The sequence below is a fragment of the Erinaceus europaeus genome, chromosome 1, assembly GCF_950295315.1.
Source record: "Erinaceus europaeus chromosome 1, mEriEur2.1, whole genome shotgun sequence".
In the NCBI taxonomy this organism is placed as follows: Eukaryota; Metazoa; Chordata; class Mammalia; order Eulipotyphla; family Erinaceidae; genus Erinaceus; species Erinaceus europaeus.
In genome coordinates, this window is record NC_080162.1 from 119781938 (window position 1) to 119805137 (window position 23200).

General features: G+C 41.6%; 1 protein-coding gene across 1 annotated transcript in view; it reads right to left on the reverse strand.

Annotated features, from left to right (window-relative positions):
* Nucleotides 1-1704: 1704 nt before the first annotated feature.
* The window catches only part of NTAQ1 (N-terminal glutamine amidase 1), a 31625-nt gene continuing 10129 nt past the window's right edge, over nt 1705-23200 (reverse strand). The window contains exons 3-6 of the mRNA XM_016187148.2: nt 22994-23044; nt 8947-9095; nt 5135-5259; nt 1705-2397 (exon numbers count right to left, since the gene is read on the reverse strand). Coding sequence (XP_016042634.1) covers nt 2288-2397; nt 5135-5259; nt 8947-9095; nt 22994-23044 — 435 coding nt within the window. The 3' untranslated portion in view covers nt 1705-2287. The remainder of the gene's footprint in view (nt 2398-5134; nt 5260-8946; nt 9096-22993; nt 23045-23200) is intronic.

Sequence of the window (23200 nt, forward strand, 5' to 3'; positions counted from 1 at the left end):
TGGGGTGGGTGGGTGGGTGGGTGGGGAGAATACAGGTCCATGAAAAATGATGAATGAAATAGTGGGGGTTGTATTGTTAAATGGGAATCTGGGGAATGTTATGCATGTTCAAACTATTGTATTTACTGTTGAATGTAAAGCATTAATTCCCCAATAAAGAAATAAATTATTTAAAAAAAAAAAAAGTGGTGAAGCAGGTCTGCAGGTGTCTATCTTTCTATTGCCCTGTCTTCCCCTCCTCTCTCCATTTCTCTCTGTCCTGTCCAACAACGACATCAATAACAACAATAATAACTACAATAATAAAAACAAGGGCAACAAAAAGGGAATAAATATTTTTTAAAAATCAGCCTACAGGGAGTCAGGCGGTAGCGCAGCGGGTTAAGCGCAGGTGGCACTAAGCACAAGGACCAGCGGAAGGATCCCGGTTCGAGCCCCCAGCTCCCCACCTGCAGGGGAGTCACTTCACAGGCAGTGAAGCAGGTCTGCAGGTGTCTGTCTTTCTCTCCCCCTCTCTGTCTTCCCCTCCTCTCTCCATTTCTCTCTGTCCTATCCAACAACAATGACATCAATAATAACTACAACAGTAAAAAAAAAAAACAAGGGCAACAAAAAGAATAAATAAATAAAAATAATTTTAAAAAATTAAAAAAAAAATCAGCCTACAAAAATGTACCAAGTAACACATAACATAAAGCAACATTCGCATGTAGTAAATGCAGAGGTGGCATTACTCACAGATCCTGGACAAAGTGGTTCCCAAGGAAGCAGTTTGGTGGTGCTACTTACGGTACCCTAAGTGCTCACTGATTCAGCAGCTGGCTGAATGTTGCTTCAGTGTTGGAATAGAAGTGAAATGCCTCTTCAGATTTCTTGCTGGTAGTGAAACAGAACTAACATAGGTCTTTCAGAAAAAAGAAGTGAGCATAATGCAAACCTTTTTTTCAATGTGGTACTGCAGACCCCAAGTTTCATTTCTTTATGAGTGTAAGAAAGGGACCTTTCAAGCATGAAGTTCTATCTCACTCAGTCTTGGTTGTTTTCTTCTGCAGAACTGAGCACAGGCCTTCCCTCCCACATGTAAGGCAGGTACTCTTATCACTAAGCTACCCCTTTCAGCTCTATAATACAAACATGAAAAGCAGAGGATGGGTTGAAAAGATGGCTCACCTGGACAGTGCACCTGCTTTGTCATGTATGCCACCCGAGTTTCACCTTCAGTGCAGTGGCATCTTACCCTCTCTCCCTGTTTCTATCTGAAATAGACAAGAGCAGTGAAACCACAGCAACTATCAAAAAGTGTACTTGTGTAGTGTATTGCACCAAAGTAAAAGACAGTGGGGGGTAGAACTGTTCAGATCCTGGAACATGATGGCAGAGGAGGACGTAATGGGGGGTTAAACAAATGTTATACATGAACAAATTATTGTATTTTTACTGTCCACTATAAACCATTAATCACCCCCAGTAAAGAAGAAGAAAAAAAAAAAAAAAAAAAACATCCTTCACAAAAAAAAAAAAAAAAAAAAAAAAAGGCTATGCAAAAAGATTCTCATGCCTGAGGCTCCAAAGTCCCAGGTTCAATTCCCGCCACCACCACCCCGCCACCACCACCCCACCACCACAAGCCAGAGATGAGCAATGCTCTGGTAAAAATAATAATGATAATAAATAAATATTTCAAAAATACCCTTCACAACAAAGTTAATTTTAAATGAATTTTATTTCAAAACATATATAAGCAAGCCAAGTAACACTCAACTCCAAAACAAATACATTTTTCTTTATGAACATAATAATAGTCCAAAAAGACTAATACTAATTGCTGATTCAGCTCACAATATTAGCTCTTTTCAAGCAGTAGATTACCAGCAGACATTTTATGTGCCCCTTTTGCGGGCATTAGAGGTTCTCAGAGCAATTAGTCATACCCCTGCCCTCAAGGAGCTTACAGAACAGTTGCCAAAAAAATAAAAGAACCAAAACAAGACACAAAATTCACATCTCATGAAAGAGCAGTTAATGGAGTAAGTCATCACATGTTTTAACAAACAGGCCACTTGACTCTCTTAGCAAATATACACTGTATCAAGTTTCAACTTGACATACTAGGAAAAAAAAAGGTTTTATTCAGTCAACATGTGTGTTCATTCATGTCTCAACTCTACATATTTAAGAGTAGAACATAATTGTAAGTTAAGTGCAACATACTGTTTGCTGTCCAAATAAAGGGACAGTCAGTTCACATCTTTGAATAGTTCCCTGGTTCCACATTCAAATGTCAAGTTCAGTAGTTTAGACTGCCAAATCGATGTACAAATTCAGAGAGTGAGTAGACAGCTCCCCATCCTACCTCAGGATCCATACTGATAAAATCATTCAGGTTCATTTTGGAATCTAGAAAAGTACACGAAAGAAATAACCACTGAAAATAAAATAATGTTTTAACAGCAATCAAACAACCCAGGAGACTAACAGCAGGAAAAGTATTCAAGAAGTTCAATAATCTCTTCCATAGTAGTCTCACCTCAAAAGCATACAGTCAACCTAATCATGGTAAAACTCACAAACCCAAAATGAGGGACATGCTACAAAATACCTACAAAAGTACCTTTCGAAAATGAAAGAAAAGGGAGGAAAAAAGGAGTCACCACAAACTAGCAGAGATAGGAGAGGATAAATACATATAATATCCTGGGTTAGATTCTTAAGTCAGAAAAAAAAATTTAGTAGAAAAATGCCAAATTCAAATACAGTCTAAATGAACAATATAGTATTAAATGACATTGCTGCATCAATTATAGCAGTTTCTTGGTTTGGATAATTATTCATAATTATATAAAATTTAGACTATGTGTCAAAGATTCACAACTAAAGAGAAATACTAGGGACCAGGGAGGTGGCTTACTGTTTACTTTGCTTTCATGAAGCCCTGAGAAACCATCTCTGGCATCACACAAAACAACAGCACACCAGGTAGAATGTACATGTTACCATGTACAAGGACCTGTGTTCAAGCCCCCAGTTCTCATTTGCAGAGGGGAAGCTTCACAAGTGCTGAAACAGTGCTGCAGGTATCTCTATCTACTGCTTCTTTCTCAATTTCTCTCTATCCTAAATAAACAAAATACTTTTTTTTAAATAGAACACTGCCTTTTGTTTGTTTTACTTTATTTATTTAAGTTGACGGGACAGAGAGAAATTGAGTTGAAAAGTGGATAGAGAGGGGCCAGGTGGTGAAGCAGGTCTGCAGAGGGGGGGTCACAGGCGGTGAAACAGGTCTGCAGCTGTCTATCTTTCTCTCCTCTCTCTGTCTTCCCCTCCTCTCTCAACTTCTCTCTGTCCTATCCGCCAAAAAAAAAAAAAAAAGGAAAAAAATGGTCGCCAGGAGCAGTGGATTCATACTGCTGGCACCAAGCCCAAGATAACCCTGGATGCAAAAAAAAAAAAAAAAGAAAAAGAAAAAAGGTGGCGACCAAATGTCATTTCAATATAATCTTAAATTATGAGAATTTTTTTTTGTTTTGATTTTGTTTTTTTGCCACCAGGGTCATCACTGGGGCTCAGCACCTGCACTGCTCCCACTGGCCATTCATTCATTTGTTTGTTTTGGATAGAACAGACAGAAACTGAGAGAGTGAAGGAAGGGGGAGGGAGGGGAGAAAGAGAGAAAGCTGCAGCCTTGCTTCACTAACTGTAGAGCTTCCCCCCTACAGGTGGGGACTGAGACTTTGAACCCAGGTCCTTGCACATGGTAATGTGTCTCTCAACCTGATGTGCTTATGAGAGTTAAGAGTTCTTCACCACGAGCCTCCAAAATCAAAGTTTGAATCCTCTTTAGTAAAGGTCACACTCCCTTTCAAATGTGCCAAATATACTTTTCTACCTTGTTTCAGGCTGAACTTGGAATACTGTTGGCCTATTTTTCTGGCAAGTTCACAGCCTGCAGAGCACTTTGTCTCAGACAGACTGTATTATGCATGTGAGAGGATGATCTCATCAACAAAGGACAGAACTGTAAGTTACCTACAATCAGAAATAATGTTTCAAACTTGTGTAAATGCCAAACAATAGTAAAGAGTGAAGAACTCTTTATATACTTAAATTTCAGGAAATTATTAATTGGAGGATGCCTAAAAGCACATAAATAAGGTGAGTGGTACTATAAAGCCTACAAGCTCTCACTTCCTCTCAGCAATCGATTTTATTCACAAACCAGTGAAATGACATTTCGTGCACCATAAGGGTGCACTTGGGGATTTCTTCCACCACAGTGTATAACCCAGTCATGGAAGCTGCTACAAATCCACTACTAAATGATACTAGTGTGTAACCCGGCCATGGGAGCTGTTACGAGTTCCACTACTAAATGACACAAACACACAGATCTCCATAAGTGCAGCAAGAAAACCCACTATTGTAGCAATTTGTATTATGGTTGTGCTCTTAAATACCTTTCCTCTCAAATGAGTTCCTTTTTTTTTAATATTTATTTATTCCCTTTTGTTGCCCTGTTGTTTTATTGTTGTAGTTATTATTATTGTTGTCATTGTTGGATAAGAAAGAGAAAAATGGAGAGAGTGGGAGAGAAAGACAGACACCTGCAGACCTGCTTCACCGCCTGTGATGCGACTCCCCTGCAGGTGGGGATCTAGGGGCTCGAACTGGGATCCTTTCCCTGGTCCTTGCACTTTGTGCCACGTGCGCTTAACCCGCTGTCTACCGCCCGACTCCTCTCAAATGATTTCTTATGCCATTCAGTCAAGTTCTCTGATCTTTGATTTCTTTTTTAATTTTCTTCATTTTATCTATTTATTATTTATTGGATAGAAACAGAGGTATAGGGGAGGGATGCAGGGAGAGAGAGAGAGGGGGGCATCCCTGCAGCACTGCTTCACCACTAGTGAAGCTTCCCTCTGCAGGTGGAGACTGGAGACTTGAGCCCAGGGATTGAGCTTACCAGCCCCCTGACCTTCAATTTCTAATCTAATAAATATACAGAACTATACTCCCTCTTCCCTCTTTACCATGTCAAGAATTCTATGCAAAGAGTAACACAATTTGTCCTTGGTCAAGGGAAGATGCTAACTCACAGTGATTGGGAAGCCTCTCTGAGAAAGCCTCCTTGGCTCACCTCCAGTTTGAATGCAGGGGTAGGATGGAGGCGGTTCTCTCCAGTTTCCACTGGAATCTTTCATGTGAGATCGGTCAGAGGCAAAGTTTTTCAAGTAGGAGTCTGCACGAATCACTCTAAATTTCCTGCAGATAAATAAAACATTAGCTACCCAGATGTTTTCCCTGGATGGAATCACAATTAAAATTGAAGTCAACTTTTTTTATTTTAAAGCTTTTATTTATTTGTTAATGAGAAAGATAGGAGAAAGAACCAGACATCACTCTGGTACATGTGCTGCCGGGAACAGAACTCCAGACCTCATGTTTAAGAGTCCAGTGCTGGGGGTCGGGCGGTGGCGCAGTGGGTTAAGCGCACGTGGCGCAAAGCGCAGGGACTGGCATAAGGATCCCGGTTCGAGCCCCCGGCTCCCCACCTGCAGTGGAGTCGCTTCACGGGCGGTGAAGCAGGTCTGCAGGTGTCTATCTTTCTCTCCCCCTCTCTCTCTGTCTTCCCCTCCTCTCTCCATTTCTCTCTGTCCTGTCCAACAACAAAGCAACGTCAACACTGGCAATAATAACCGCAACGAGGCTGCAACAACTAGGGCAACAAAAAGGGGGAAAAATGGCCTCCAGGAGCGGTGGATTCATGATGCAGGCACCGAGCCCAGCAATAACCCTGGAGGGAAGAAAAAAAAAAAGAGTCCAGTGCTTTATCACTGTGACATCTCCTGGACCACCAAGTCAACTTTTTTTTTTCTTTTTGCCTCTAGAGTTATTGCTGGGGCTCAGTGCCTGTACTACAATTCCACTCCTCCTGAAGGCTATTTTTCCCTTTTGTTGCCCTTGTTGTTTATCGTTGTTGTTTTTGCTGTCATTGTTGTTGGATATGACAGAGAGAAATCGAAAGAGGAAAGGAAGACAGAGGAGAGAAAGATAGACACCTGCAGATCTTCTTCACCACTTGTGAAGTGACCCCTGCAGGTGGGGGATTGGAGGCTCAAACTGGGATCCTCCTTATGCTGGTCTTTGTGCTTCGTGCCATGTGCACTTAACCCGCTGTGCTACTACCCAGCCCCCACCAAGTCAACTTTTTTTTTGGTAAATATTTATTTATTTATTTATTCCCTTTTGTTGTCCTTGTTGTTTTATTGTTGTAGTTATTACTGATGTCGTTGTCGTTGGATAGGACACAGAGAAATAGAGATGGGAAGACAGAGAGGTGAAGAGATAGACACCTGCAGACCTTTTTTTTTTTTAAAAAAAAAGAGTGTAAACTCTTTTTTTAATTTTTATTTTATTTATTTATTTCCTTTGTTGCCCTTGTTGTTTTATTGTTGTAGTTATTATTGTTGTTGTCATTGTTGCATAGGACAGAGAGAAATGGAGAGAGGAGGGGAAGACAGAGAGTAGGAGAGAAAGATAAGACACCTGCAGAGCTGCTTCACCACCTGTGAAGCGACTCCCCTGCAGGTGGGGAGCCGGGGCTCGAACCAGGATCCTTAATGCCGGTCCTTATGCTTTGCGCCACCTGTGCTTAACCCGCGCTACAGCCCAACTCCCAACTTGCAGACCTTCTTCACCACCTGTGAAGCAACTCCCCTGTAGGTGGGGAGCTGGGGGCTCGAACCGGGATCCTTCCACCGGTCCTGCGCTTAAACCGCTGCGCTACTGCCCGACTCCCACAAAGTCAACTTTTATATAGATTCATTTTCTATGACTTGCACAAAACTACCCAAACATGTCTGTACCTTTCACAATATATTATAATATATATATTATTGATATTATATATATTATTGAATATATGTCATATATATATATATATATATATATGACATGTCTTCAATGTCAAAGAAGCCATAAGAAAAAATTATTCAAAAAAAATAAAATAAAAAATAAAAAAAATAAAAAAAAATAAAAAAAAAAGAAAAAATTATTCAAAATCCCAAATCTCAAAAGCATAGAAACATATCTAGTGGCCTTTAGTCAACTGTGTATCAGGAACAAAGGATGTAATTTTCAGATTATACCATCACAGCCTACTCAATTCTAGAGTCTTAAGGCACCCACCAGCCTGACATACAACAGAAAATGAGAATTAGGGGGAGGGGATTGAGGAGACAGCATAATGGTTATGCAAAAAACGTTCACGCCTGAGGCTCTGAGATCCCAGGTTCAATCTCCAGCACCACCATAAGCCAGAGCTGAGCAGTGTTCTGCTGTATACCTTTCTTCCCCTATCTCTGCCATTAAAATAAGTAAATAAAATATATTCTAAAAATCAGAGAGAATTTCCTAGGCAAGATCATAGGGGAGAATGGGAAAATATATATAAAAACAGAAATTATTAAAGTCATGAGCCCCCTTGAAATAAAACTAAAATAGACTTTCTAGATTCTTCCAATATGAAGACCTCAAATTCCATCTGCTCTATTCTTACCTTTAGGTTCCTTATTATTAAACAATTTGTCCTACTTTATATCTTAATGCTTTTCAGCCACCAAGTTGCAGATGCTACCTTGATGCCAACCTGACTTCCCAGGGCAGATGACCTCACCAATGTGTCCTAGAACCCCGCCTCTCTAGACCCCTGTCCCACTAGGGAAACAGAAACAGGCTGGGAGTATGGATCCATCTGCCAATGCCCATGTCCAGCGGAGAAGCAATTATAGAAGCCAGACCTTCCACCTTCTGCACTCCATAAAGATCTTTGGTCCTTACTGCTAGAGGGATTAAGAATTGGAAAGCTTCCAAAGGAACGGATGGGATACAGAACTCTAGTGGTGGGTATTGTATGAATTGTACCCCTCTTATCCCACAGTTGTCAATGATTTCTAAGTCAATAATTTAAAAAAAAACAAACAGAGAAATAACAGTTAACCTATATCTGTGACTTTAGGAGAGCTACTGCAGTTCCCAACGGAGGGAATAGGGACACAGAACTCTGGTGGTAGGGAGCGATATGGAATTATACCCATTATCCCTTAACTTTGGAAATTATTAAATCACTAAAAAAAAGAAAAGAAAAAAAGAAAAAGAAAATTCCCAACATGTCTGAAAGAAATGTTTATACTTTATCAAACAAAAAATTTAAAGGCTGTCAAGCGTTTATACAATGAAATACCTTTAAAGCAATTTGACAGCTCTATGTCACCCATCATTCTCAAATAAACTCAAGTGGTGACATCAAGACATGTGACCTTCACAAATGAATGATTGGGCAATAGGTTACACAGTAGAGAATAAGCCTTATCATGTGTGAGGCCATTGTCTTAAACCCAGGACCATGTGGGAGCACCACCGCATCAGGGAAAGCTCTACAGATAGCACAGCAGTGCTGTGGTATCACTCCCACCCACCCACCCACACAAAAACACACCCTTGAAATAAAAATAGAAAAACCAGCCCAACTGTAGTGGGTTTTGCATTTGCGAGACAGGGAGGGAGGCAGGGAGGCAGGGAGGGAGGCAGGGAGGAGGCAGGGGGGCAGGGAGATAGGCAGGGAGAGAGGGAGGGAAGAAGGCAGCTAGGGAGGGAGGGAGGGAGGGAGGCAGGCAGGGAGGGAGGGAGGCAGAGAGGAAGGGAGGTGGGGAAGGAGGAGGGAAGGATGGGGAAGGGGAGGGGGGAAGAAGGGATGGGGAGAGGAGAAGGAGGGATGGAGAGAGGGGAAGGAGGGGATAGAGAGAGGGAGGGGGAGGAGAAAGGGAGGGGGAAGGGAGGGAGGGGGGAGGGAGGAGGAGGGGAGGCTGGGAAAAAGAAACAAAAATGCCTTTGTATAGCCCTCAAGGTCTAACTTCAGAAAGTAGGGAGAATCACCGTGAATTTCCCTACCTTCTAAACTGTGGATGGATGTCTTCATCAGACTTAAAAGCATCTTCCACATAGGTGTCAAAGGGACAGGGAAATGGCAGGATAGTGTCGAAATCATAAATGAAGTTCTGCCCTCCACTTGAAACATGAAGCAAAATAACATGGTAATCCTAGAAGGAAAAGGTGCTTGGTCAAGTTACTTGATGACAGCAATTCCCAGGTTACAGTAACAATGCACTGTCATCAAAAATGGATACCATACTAACACAGACTCCTTAGAACAGCAGATAAAACAGAGCAAAATCAGAGTTCTGAAGACAGACTAAATGTCCAGTGATAGTCAATAATTTAATAAATGATAAAAAGCATTTACCCTTTGATCCAACGATTTTATCTCTAGGTAAAGCTACAGAAATAGGACTATACGCGTGCAAAGACACTTTATAGAAACTTCCCTGCTGTACTGTTTGTAAAGTAAAGATTCAGAAACAATCAAAAGTTCATCAAGAAAGGAACAGCTAATAGACCATGATGCAGTCATATGGTAAGACACAAAGCAGCTGCTAAAACAGACGAGGTATTAGGTAGAAATAGATGTATGAGAGGCCGGGTGGTGGCACACTTAGTTGAGGGCACATGTTACAATGTGCAAGCACCCAATCCCCAGCTGCAAGGGGGAAGTTTTGCAAGTGGAGAAGCAGGGATGTAGGTGTTTTCTGTCTCTCTCCCTATCTCCCCCTTCCTCTCAATTTCTGGTTGTCTCTATCCAATGAATAGACAAAAAAAATTTTTTTTTAAGAAATGGAATGTATGAGAAAATGGCAAATGCCCATGTTTCATATAGCTGGATAGGAAATACTGCAGAATATGTATGCTTTATATATCATTTTTAAAAAGCTAGGGAGTCGGGCGGTAGCACAGCGGGTTAAGCGCATGTGGTGCGAAGCGCAAGGACCGGAGTAAGGGTCCCAGTTCGAGCCCCCAGCTCCCCACCTGCAGGGGGAGCCACTTCACAAGTGGTGAAACAGGTCTGCAGGTGTCTTTCTCTCTCCCTCTCTGTCTTCTCCTCCTCTCTCCATTTCTCTCTGTCCTATCCAACAGCAACAGCATCAATAACAACAACAATAGGACAACAAGGGCAGCAAAAGGGAATAAATCAATAAATAAATATTAAAAAAAAAAGCTATGTGTAGGGAGTAAGGTGGTAGCACAGCGGGTTAAGTGCACATGGCACTAAGCGCAAGGACCAGCGTAAGGATCCAGTTCGAGCCCCCGGCTCCCCACCTGCAGGGAGTCACCTCACAGGCAGTGAGGAAGGTCTGTAGGTATCTATCTTTCTCTTCCCCCATCTTCCCCTCTCCATTTCTCTCTGTCCTATCCAACAACAATGACATCAATAACAACAACAATAAAAAGGGGCAAAAAAGGGAAAATAAATAAATTTTAAAAATTAAAAACAAAAAGCTGTGTACAGGGCTGGTGAAATAGCTCACTTGGATAGTGTGCTGATTTTCCACATGTGCAACCCAGGTTTAAGGCCTGCCCGCACCACACTAAAGAAACTGTTCGCTCTGTGGCCTTTTTTACCCTCTGTCTCCATGTCTCAATCTTAAAGAAAGACAGAAAGACAGACAGACAGATAGAAGCCTAAAGCACTGAAATCTAAAAAATGAGGTCGTGAGTTCAATGGCTAGCATTGCATGTGCCAGAATGACTTTACCGTTTCTCTCCCCTCCTTCATAAATAAACCAATAAAATCTATGTGTATCTAAAAATACACAAGCATTGGGAAGCACATATACATACAGGTGAACACTGAGAAAAATATCTATAAGGATAAACTCCAAACTGCTAACAAAGGGAGCTGCCCATGGCTATCTTGGTGAGGGGAAGAAGGACTTTAACTTCTTAGGCTTTTTTTCTTTCTTTTTACTATGTTTGCAATTAAAATAAAAACGATTTAACTACTGAGCTATTAAAAATGGTGATTTCATTTTCTTCAACTCATCTTGGATGGAGCTTGAAAGGAATCATGTCAAGTGAGATAAGTCAGAATGAAAAGGATGAATATGGGATGATCTCACTCATAGGGAGAAGTTGAAACAGCCCACTAGGGAAAGATAGAAACAGGCTGGGGGGGGGGGGGAACGACTGAGCAGTAGCACAGCAGGTTAAGTGGACATGGCGCCAAGGACAAGGACCAGCATCAGGATCCCAGTTCAAGCCCCCACTTGCAGGGGGGTCACTTCACAGGTGGTGAAGCTGGTCTGCAGGTGTCTTTCTCTCGCCCTCTCTGTATTTCCCTCCTCTCTTGATTTCTCTCTGTCCTATCCAACAACAATGATAAACAACAAGGGCAACAATAATGGGAAAAAATGGCCTCCAGGAGCAGTGGATTCATAGTGCAGGTACTGAGCGCCAGCAATAATTCTGGTGGCAAAAAAAAAAAAATAGTTACTTGTGGCTACAGATATAGCTCAATAGTAGAGTGCATACTTTCCATGCATGATGTCCTGGGTCCTAGATAAAGAAAGAAAGAAAGAAAGAAAGAAAGAAAGAAAGAAAGAAAGAAAGAAAGAAAGAAAGAAAGAAAGAAAGAAATAGAGGAAGGAAGGAAGGAAGGAAGGAAGGAAGGAAGGAAGGAAGGAAATAGGCTGGTGCCAACACCCATGTCCAGTGGAGAAGCAATTACAGAAACCAGACCTCCCACCTTCTGCACCCCAAAGAAATCTTCAGTCCATATTCCCAAAGGGATAAAGAAAAAGTATGCTTCCAATGAAGGGGATGGGATATGGCACTCTGGTGGTAGGTATTGTATGAATTGTACCCCTCTTATCCCACAATCTTGTCGACCATTATTAAATCACTTATAATAATTTTTAAAAATCACTAATAATAATAATAAGGTAAGTAATAAGAAAACAGAAAGTTGGGCAGGAGTAGACAGCATAATGGTTATGTAAAGACTCTCATGCCTGAGGCTCCAACGTCCCTGGTTCAATTCCCTACACTACCATAAGCCAGAGCTGAGTAGTACTCTAGTAAAAAATAAAAAGAAAAGAAAAAAAAGGAAGGGAAGAAAGAAAAAAAGAAAGAAAGAAAGGGGGAAAGAGAGAAAGAAAGAAAACACAAAGCAGAACCTGGAGTGTGTTTGGTGCATTGCACTAAATTAAAGACTCACGTGGGGGGGGGGGATTGTTCAGGTCCTGGAACATGATGGCAGAGGAGGACTAGGGGGGTTAAATTGTGTGGAAAACTAAGAAATGTTACATATGTACAAACTACTGTGTTTTACTACAGACTGTAAACCATTAATCTCCCCAATAAAGAAAAAAAGAAAATGATTTTTTTAAAAAATCAACTAATTAGGGAGTCAGGTGGTAGCGCAGCGGGTTAAGCGCAGGTGGCGCAAAGCACAAGGACCGACGTAAGGATCCCGGTTCGAGCCCCCGGCTCCCCACCTGCAGGGGAGTTGCTTCACAGGCGGTGAAGCAGGTCTGCAGGTGTCTGTCTTTCTCTCCCCGTCTCTGTCTTCCCCTCCTCTCTCCATTTCTCTCTGTCCTATCCAACAGTGACATCAATAACAGCAATAATAATAACTACAACAATAAACAACAAGGGCAACAAAAGGGAATAAATATTTTTTAAAAATCAACTAATTCATAGTGTGTAGCATCTGAGGAAGGAAACTCTTCTCCCATATATTTAGTCTCAGTGACTGTGAATTTCCACTTATTCCCAGCTGACAGACACTGCCCGATATCAGCTGAGGCCTGGAAAGGATGTGAGGGAGGATAAGGGACAAGAAGGCTATGCAGTGCTTTGAGTTCCTCAAAAGAAGATAAATGTCTTAGTGTTTATCTCTTCAAGATAAAAGGTTCAGTCTAAAATATTAGTAATGCCATGTTACATGAGCTTACAAAACACTTTCTCAAACATTCTATCATTTCATCCTGCGAGGAAGGGAAGTTAATTGACACTAGTGATTACCATCAGAGTCTAAAGTGCTTCCTTTGGCTCTATTTCTTTCTTAGAACAGCAGAAATAGCATCAGAAATGGATACCTGTTCCCGATACTGCCCATGGTGCATTTACCCTTCAGATAAATAAACTACAAGCTGGCCCTCTGTAGCAGCCCACAACTACCTTCCTCTGGGATTGTTCGTGTTATTCCTCTTCACTTGCAGCATGTTTCTCCACCTCTCTCTCTTCATCTGCCCATCACTCAAGCTCTGACTCCAGTTCTCTCTCTCCCATAAGTCTACTATTAATCCCATACCTGAAGCTGTCTCTGCCTTCTCCAAAAAGTTTCTTTTTTGACATTTTCCTTCTCATGTTACAGTTTTTTTCTTAAGTGTGCACTATTAGGTATAGGGAAGCATAATGTGGAAAGATCTGTGTACACCTATGTTCACAGTAACAAAATTTGTAATAGCCAAAAACCTGGAAACAACCCAGGTGTCCAACAACAGATGAAGTGGCTGAATAAGTTGTGGTCTATACACAGTAGAATACTACTCAGCTACTAAAAATAGTAAATTCACCTTCTTCACCTCATCTTGGATGTAACTTGAAGAAATCATGTTAAATGAGATAAACCAGAAAGAGAAGGCTGAAGACAGGATGATCTCACTCACAGGCAGAAGTTGAGAAATAAGAACAGAAGGGGAAACACAAAGCAAAACTTGGACTGGAGTTGGTGAATTGCACCAAAGTAAAAGACTGAGGTGGGAGGAGGGTTCAGGTCCTGGAACATGGTGGCAGAGGAGGGTCTAGTGGGGGTTGAATTGTTATGTGGAAAACAGAAATGTTACACATGTACAAACTACTGTATTTTACAGTCGACTGTAAACCATTAATCCTCCAATTAAAAAAATATATATTAAAAAAAAAGATAAGTCCATGCCCTTAGGAATTCCCAGAGATGTTAGATGGTGATACAAGCTCATGGCTGTGGGATAGTATGAGGATAAGACAGAGCAGAGGAGAGTACAGTGCTAACAGCACTGTGCAGTCAGACCACCTGATTCAGATCTCTGTGCTTGCACTCACTGGGCTTAGTTTTCTTTTACAAAGCAGAGATAAAGCTACTCCTGGCAGGCTTCCTGCAGGGCTATTTTCTTTACCAAGATTCCTGGCTCAGCAAGGGTGTCATTCCAAGCCTTTTTTTTAATTTTTTTTTTTGTATTTATTTATTTATTCCCTTTTGTTGCCCTTGTTTTATTGTTGTAGTTACTATTGTTGTTATTAATGGAGAGAGGAGTGGAAGACAGAGAGGAGGAAAGAAAGATAGACACCTGCAGGCCTGCTTCACCACTTGTGAAGTGACTTCCCTGCAGATGGGGAGCCTGGGGCTCAAACAGGGATCCTTCTGCCGCAGGTCCTTCCACTTTGTGCCACATGTGCTTAACCACTGCACTACCGCTCGGCTCCCTGTTTTTGATGTTTCTTATAACTGGTTTTCTTTGCTTGGTTTAAGAAGGAGACCAGGCTATGTGCAGCCAATCTGGAGTGGTCCAAGCTGCAGACTAGCTGTTAGGAGTTTTTTTCTCTATTTTATTTTTATTATTACTATTATTATATATGCATATCCCTTTTCCCTACTCCTCAGGTTGCCCAAAATTAACTGTTGTTGCTTTTTCCATTGACAGGTGGCTGGGTGTACTAGAAATTGTGGGAGGAACTTGTTTCTCCCTCTTCCGTCTACCTTCCTTTTGCATTACTAGCTAATTAAAAAACAAACAAAAAAATTTCTTTTCACTGTTTTTTTCTCTCTCTCTTCTTTTGCTGACATTCTGACACTCGTTTGTGAATTATTTATTTATTTATTTATGTTTTCCCTTTTGTTGCCCTTGGTTTTTTTTTATTGTTGCAGTTACTATTGTTGTTATTAATGTCGTCATTGTTGGATAGGACAGAGAGAAATGGAGAGAGGAGGGGAAGACAGAGAGGGGGAGAGAACCTGCAGATCTGCTTCACCACTTGTGAAGCGACTCCCCTGCAGGTGGGGAGCCAGGGGCTCGAACCAGGATCCCGAACCAGGATCCCTATGGCGGTCCTTGTGCTTGGCGCCACCTGTGCCTAACCCACTGTGCTACCGCCCGACTCCCCCACGTTTGTGAATTATTTTGTGGAAGAAATCTCACTCAGAATGGAGTGTGTGTGTGTGTGTGTGTGTGTGTGTGTGTGTGTGTGTATCTCTTTCCTACTTCCCTCTCTCCTCTTGCTATCCCTAGAATTTATAGTGGACAGTAGGTTTGCATAATTGTCTATTCTTGCTTTGACTTTTTCCCTTTCTCTTCCTTTTCATTTTTTTTTTCCTTTCTTTCTTGGACTGGAGACGTTGTTTAGCTAACTGGTATTGGTTGAACTGCATCAATCCTTGCTTCAGTTGCTACTGTTGTAATTCCTGAGGTTTGTGACTGCATTTGTAAAAAGTCTTTAGTATAGTGTGGCTTGTACTCAAAACACAACTGAAGAACAACAGAACAGAAGAATACAAACCACATCAATTAAAAAAAAAAAAAAGGTCAGATCAAGAGCAAATAAAACTGCTACCACAATGAAACAGGACAGGAGCCCAGAAGAAACTCCAAATCAGTCAGAAGTAACCATAGATAAGAAAAGTATGGGAGTCGGTTGGTAGTGCAGTGGGTTAAGAGCAGGTGGCACAAAGAGTAAGGACCAGCATAAAGATCCCAGTTCAATTCCCCTGCTCCCCACCTGCTGGGGAGTCATTTCACAGGCAGTGAAGCAGGTCTACAGGTTTCAATCTTTGTCTCCCCCTCTTGGTCTTTCCCTCCTCTCCATTTCTCTCTGTCCTATCCAACAAAAATGACATCAATAATAAATACAACAATAAAGAAAACAAGGGCAACAAAAGGGAGTAAATAATAATAATAACAATAAAGTATCCAAGCAATAATAAACCTTATAATCACAGAAATGAAGACAACTATGGAGGAAAGGGCTATCAGAAATAGGGAAACAACAGATGAGACCCTCAAGGAAAATACTAGCTACTTCAAAGTAATTAGAGAACTGAAAGCTAAAGCAGCTGAGCTAAAAGGCCTATTAGCAGAATAAGCTAATACTATAACTGAACTGAAGAAGGAAGCTGAGGAAAGGGAAAGCAGACTAATAGAAGCAGAAAACAGAATTAGCCAGAGGATGAGCTAAAGAATGAGGTAAAAGAGCTAAAAAAAAAAAAAAAGAGAGAGAGAGAGAGATTGGGAGACATTGAAAACAACAGAGACACATAGGATGATCTCAAAAGAAGTAACATTACTATAATTAGCCTACCAGAGGAAGAGAGAGAGGAAGGGGAAGTAAACATCCTAGAGAAAATACTAGAAGAAAACTTCCCAGACCTAAATAGCAGAAAGGACATTAAGATTCAAGAGGCCCAGAGAGTCCCAAACAGAATCAACCCAGACCTCAAGACACATCATAATTACAATGAAAAGAAGTAAGGGGGCTGGGGTCAATAGCATAATGGTTATGCAAAGAGGCTTTCATGCCTGAAGCTCCAAAATCCCAGGCTCGGTCCCCACACCATCATAAACCAGAGCTGAGCTGTGCTCTGGTAAAAAATAAAATAAATAAAAAAAGAAAAGAAGTAAGGATAAAGTGGGGGTCAGGCGGTAGCGCAGTGGGTTAAGCACACATGGCACAAAGTGCAAGGACTGTTGAAAAGATCCCAGGCTCAGCAATTTGTTTGGCTTCGTATGTTAACTCTCTTTTCAGTCATCAGGTTCCAGATGTCATCAGGATGCCGGCCAGGCTTCCCTGGACTGAAGACCCCACCAATGTGTCCTGGAGTGCCGCTTCCCCAGAGACCCACCCTACTAGGGAAAGAGAGACAGGCTGGGAGTATGGACTGACCAGTCAACGCCCATGTTCAGCGGGGAAGCAATTACAGAAGCCAGACCTTCCACCTTCTGCAACCCACAATGACCCTGAGTCCATGCTCCCAGAGGGATAGAGAATGGGAAAGCTATCAGGGGAGGGGATGGGATATGGAGATTGGGTGGTGGGAATTGTGTGGAGTTGTACCCCTCCTACCCTATGGTTTTGTTAATTAATCCTTTCTTAAATAAAAAAAGAAAAAAAAGAAAGAAAGAAAGAAAAGATACCGGTTTGAGCCCCCGGCTCCCCACTGCAGGGGAGTCACTTCACAGGTGGTGAAGCAGGTCTACAGGTGTCTCTCTTTCACTCCAGCTCTCTGTCTTCCCCACCTCTCTCCATTTCTTTCTGTCCTATCCAACAACAACGACACCAATAACAATAATAATAATAACTACAACAATGGTAAAACAACCAGGGTAACAAAAGGGAAAAAAATGGCCTCAAGGAGCAGTGGATTCGTGGTGCAGGAACCAAGCCCTGGCAATAACCCAGGAGGGGAAAAAAAAAAAAAAGGATAAAGAAAGGACCTTAGGGAGTCGGGGGCAATAGTGCAGGTTAAGCGCACGTGGTGCAAAGCGCAAGGACCAGAAACTATCAAAGGCCAGAAACTATCAAATACTTAGAGGAAAACATTGGTGGAACACTTTCCCACCTAAACCTCAAGGACATCTTTGATGATACAAATCAAATTGCAAGAAAGACTAAAATAAAAACAAATCAATAGGACTACATCAAATTGAAAAGCTTCTGCACAACCAAAGAAACCATCACACAAAGAGACCCCTCACAGAATGGGAGATCTTCACATGCCATACATCAGACAAGAGACTAATAACCAAATTTATACAAAGAGCTCAGCAAACTTAGCAACAAAAAAGCAAATGACCCCATCCAAAAATGGGCAGAAGATATGAACAGAATATTCACTACAGAAGAGATCCAAAAGGCTAACAAACACATGAAAAGTTGCTCCAGATTGCTGATTGTCAGAGAAATGCAAATAAAGGCAACATTGAGATACTACCGCACCCCTGTGAGAATGGCATACATCAAAAAGGACAGCAACAAATGCTGGAGAGGCTGTGAGAACAAAGGAACCCTTCTGCACTGCTGGTGGGAATGAAAATTGGTCCAACCTCTGTGAAGAGCAGTCTGGAGAACTCTCAAAAGACTAGACATGTATCTTCCATATGACCCAGTCATTTCTCTCCTAGGAACATACCCCAAGGATTCCATAACACCCAACCAAAAAGACATGCATACACCTATGTTGACAGCAGCACAATTCATAATAGCTAAAACTTGGAAGCAACCCAGGTGCCCCACAACAGATGAATGGCTGAGAAAGCTGTGATATATATACACAATGGAATGCTACGCAGCTATGAAGAACAATGAACTCACCTTCTCTGACCCATCTTGAATGGAGCTAGAAGGAATTAAGTAAGCTAAGTCAGAAAGACAAAGACGAATACGTAATTATCTCACTCAAACAGAAGTTGAGAAAGAAGAACAGAAAGGGAAACTCAAAGCAGGATTTGACTGAGTTTGGAGTATGGCACCAAAGTAAAAATCTCTAAGTTGAGGGTGAGGGTGGATGTTCAGCTTCATGGGGGGAGGGGGGTGAAAGATGAGACAGTCTTTTGGTGGTGGGAATGGTGTTTATATACCCTCCTATTAACTTCTAGTCATATAAATCACTATTTTATGAGAGGGGGAAAACTGATTGAATGTCTCAAACTTTTTAATGCACTGACCACAGGTTGAGTCTTTGAAATGTTGACTCTCTTAAAAGCTTAGACCAGGGAGAACAGAAGGTAATAGTGGAATTACTCTATAAGACACAGCTATATACAAATAATGTCAAAGGACATAAATTATGGTGATGTTGCATATGATGCAGCAAATCCTGATAAAGGGATTTTCAAAGTTAACTCAATCACCAAATAATTTGATTACAGCAATAACTATCTATTGCCTTCTTAAACTCTAAGCCAGCAGGAACCTCCTGCTTCCTCTATAGAGCCCATATTTCCCCCAGTCCTGGAACCTCTAGGGTGGGGCTCACTTTCCTGCATGCTTCTCTCAATTCATATCAAATGATATTGCATCTGCTGATCCCAACCCAATCAATGCAACGAGTACCACCAAAGCATGCTTCATGAACTTCAGACTGTGTCCAGGACATCAGGCGTAGAATCTCAAACCTTCAGCCCCATTACTCAGGTAAGACCTTTCCTTTCACAGGATCCTCTAATTCTATTTCAGGTAGTGCACTTTCTATCAAAGTCCCAAAACCTATATATAGACCAGGTCCCATGAGATAGGGCATATGTTCATATCCATAAATTAGGGCAAAATATATACCTGAAAGCAAAAGTACACAACAGTCTGCAGTGAGTCAGTATATGCAGCAAGCAAGTAGAAAGATCTAAAAAGACATCACAAAGATCCTAATGAAATATTATCTACTTAGACCTAAATACCCTCCTCACCTGCTTCCGATTATATTTCCCTCAGTCACTCCAAGATAACCTTATCAAAGTAAGGACTGCAAAAGTTGAATAAGGACAAGAGATTGGCATACTTTAACAAAGACTCTATAGTCACTATCAGGCCACCCCATCAGCTGGGGCCCTAGTCAGGGAGTCCTGAGATTCCCAAACAGACAGATTGGGCCTAGACCTCAAATAAATCCCTCTTTCCATTGTTACCGGTCATCTCTATCAGGAACAACACAATAGACCCCTTTGTGGACCCACATAGGACGTTGCCATCAACGTGGATCAACATCAGAGAATGTTCCATTCTCCAAAGGGAGGCTGGACAACATACTCTATGTTCCACCTGAGGAAGACGGGTCATGAAATTGGGACAGCTTGGAACGTTCTTACTCGTGACCACAGAACGTGAGCTCAAATCTACAGGGATGCAAAGGTCACATAGGCTCCTAAGCTGAATATGGGCCTCAGATCACATCAAATCAGTGGGGTTTACAGTCAACAATATTTATACCACCTTCCCATATTTGGGAGCTACTCTCTTCCATGATCCAGCTTTCTGGTCCTTTTTCCAGCCATGACATCTCCCCAGACAGTAAATAAATAACTAGGATCTACTTTCATATCAGATTTGAAGCTCAGGGAAAAACAAAACAAAACAAACTAGTATAGCCACAGGCCCTTTGGAATATAACTAAAATATGCCTACTACCTATCTACAAAATGGAGAGCTTCCCTCCCCCCACTCTTCATCTGCACTACTCCAGCCTTTAGGTTCATGATTAGTCAACAACTTCCTTGGCTTTATATGTTAACTCTCTTTTCAGCCATATGTTAACTCCTTTCAGCCACCAGGTTCCAGATGCTAGCATGATGCCAACCAGACTTCCCTGGACAGACAACCCCACCAATGTGTCCTGGAGCTGATTCCCCAGGACCCCACCCCACTAGGGAAAGAGAGAGACAGGCTGGGAGTATGGATCCACCTGTCAATGCCCATGTTCAGCAGGGAAGCAATTACAGAAGCCAGACCTTCCACCTTCTACATCCCACAATGACCCTGGGTCCATACTCCCAGAGGGAGGGTTAAAGAATAGGAAAGCTATCAAGGGAGGGGATGGGATATGGAGTTCTGGTGGTGGGAATTGTGTGGAACTGTACCCCTCTTATCTCACAGTTTTTGACAGTGTTTCCTTTTTATAAATAAAAATTTTTTTAAAAGAAAGAATAAATAACATGTCTAGTTCATCAACAGGAAAACTGGATTTTAACATCAGAGTACCTGACAGCATAATGGTTATGCAAACAGACTCTCAAGCCTGAGGCTCCAAAGTCCCAGGTTCCATCCCCCACACCACCATAAGCCAGAGCTGAGCAGTGCTCTGATATTTCTCTCTGTGTCTCTCTCTGTCTGCATCTCTCTTAAACAAAGTCCCTGACTCTGAGCCAAAAGTCCTATCCCCAACACTGTAGGGCTTATATTAGATCCACTGGTGTTCAGAGGAAGGGAAAATATCAGCTTTACAACTGCAAAGTCAGGAATTTTAGTCTTGTCTGTGTCTAGCATAAAATAGGCACTCAATAAATAAGACAGATAAGTGAATGATACCAATTCAAATGATAACTTATTTTAGAGGGCAGATAGCATAATGGTTATCCCAAAAAAGACTCTCATTCCTGAGGCTCCAAAGTCCCAGGTTCAATCTCCCCACACCATCATAAACCATAGCTGAGCAGTGCGTTGGTTTAAAAAAAAAAAAAAAATGTACCAGATATTAGACATTTCTTACATGATCATACTAACTGAAGTTTTACTTTTATTTTCATATGCAGCATAAAGAATTCCCTTCGCCAAAGAGGCAGGTTAAAGTGACACACAAATATATAATTTAAAAGACCAGTCATATTAGTAATCTGCTAAATGACCTTGAGCTACTCACCTTGCACTTTCTGAGCTGAAAGGACAAAGAAGCTACAGTAGGTCTTTTTTTTTTTTTCAAATGCAGTCATGTTCTTGAAGAGCTTTCTGAGAGCACTAATCCCTGACCAGAAAACTGTCATTTTTTTTAATATTTTTATTTATTTATTGTTGGACAGAAATAAGAGAAATTGAGAGGGGAGAGGGAGATAGAAAAAGAGACAGAGAGCAGGCCAAGTAGTGTCACACCTGGTTAAGCACATGTTACAATGCAAAAAGACCCAGATTTGACACCCCTGTCCCCACCTGCAGGGGGGAGGAAGTTTCATAAGTGAACCTGGTCTGCAGGTATATCTGTCTCCTCTATCTACCTCTTCCCTCTCAATTTCCGACTGTCTCTAACCAATAAATTAAGATAATTAAGGAAAGAAACAGAGACACCTGCAGTTCTGCTTCATTACTCATGAGGTTTTCCCCCCTTTGGAGGGGGGAGGGGACGGGTACCACGGACCTCAGTCCTTGTTCACTGTACTGTGCACTTAATCAGATGCACTACTGCCTGGCCTCGAGAAAACTACCTCTAACAGCCCCCAGATAACTTTTTTTTCTCTTTCCCTGCAGAGCTGAGTCCACTGATCAATCACTTTTTCATTCAGATAGTCAGTGTAACCTAGGGGGTAGCACAGTGGTAACATGAGGTCCCATGTTTAACCTCCAGATTATAAGCAACAGAGTATCAGTGTCAGAGCGCTGCTCAGGCTCCTCTGCGCCCCCCCACCCCCAACTAATAAACCTTAAAAAAAAAAAAGGAAAGGAAGGGGGAGAGAAAAGGGAGACATCACAGCACTGGAACTTCATGCTATGCCATGACACCACTCATTGTGATACTGGTACTCAAACCTGTATTGCACACATGGCAAGTATGCACCCTTCCCGGTGACCTATCTTTCCAGCCCTAGTCTTCAGATAATTCTTTTTTTTTTTTTTTTAGATTTTTTTTTCTTATTTTTCCCTTTTGTTGCCCTTGTTGATTTTCATTGTTGTTGTAGTTATTGTTGTTGATGTCGTCATTGTTAGGACAGAGAGAAAGGAGAGAGATGGGAAAGACAGAGAGGGAGAGGAAGATAGACACCTGCAGACGTGTTTCACCACCTGTGAAACGATTCCCCTGCAGGTGGGGAGCCAGGGGCTCGAACTGAGATCCTTACGCCGGTCCTTGCGCTTTGTGCTACATGCACTTAACCTGCTGCGCTACCGCCCAACTCCCATCTTCAGATAATTCTAATGGATAAGCGGGCAGTGCTAAAGTTCTTTCCAATACTAGTTAAATGGATAAAAGTTTAGGTAATCATGGCTGCCTCCTGGACCTTTTAAAATCATTTCTATATAAATTTCTAAATTAGTAAAAACATGCCTGTAAGTCCTTCAAGCTTAGAACAAAGGACATCTTTCCTCAAAAAGTCAATTTATAAATAATTGTCCAGCCTTTTTCTATTACCCTATCAATTCCACTTTACAGAAACTGAAGATCACTCAAGTGGTCTGGGAGGTGGCGCATTAGATAAAGCACTGTGAGGTTTTGAGTTCAATCCCCAGCAGCACATGTACCAGAGTGATGTCTGGTTCTTTCTCTCTCTCTTCCTATCTTTCTCATGAATAAATAAATAAAATCTTTAAAAAAAAATCACTCAGCAGGTACAAGTAATAATACATCAGAAGCTCTCTGTATTGCATCTCTTACCCAGACCACAGGTCCATCGCCAAGTCTTGCCTGTTGTTTCCAGATGGGTATCTATAAAATGCAATAAATATCATAAGCCATAACTTCAACTATACCACTATTAAAAGCATTAAAGCAATAAGTGTTCATATATACACACATCTTTTAAGTATTTTACAGCAACCAAGAATCAAAGTTAAAAAGAGTGAAAGACAAATCCAGAGATCA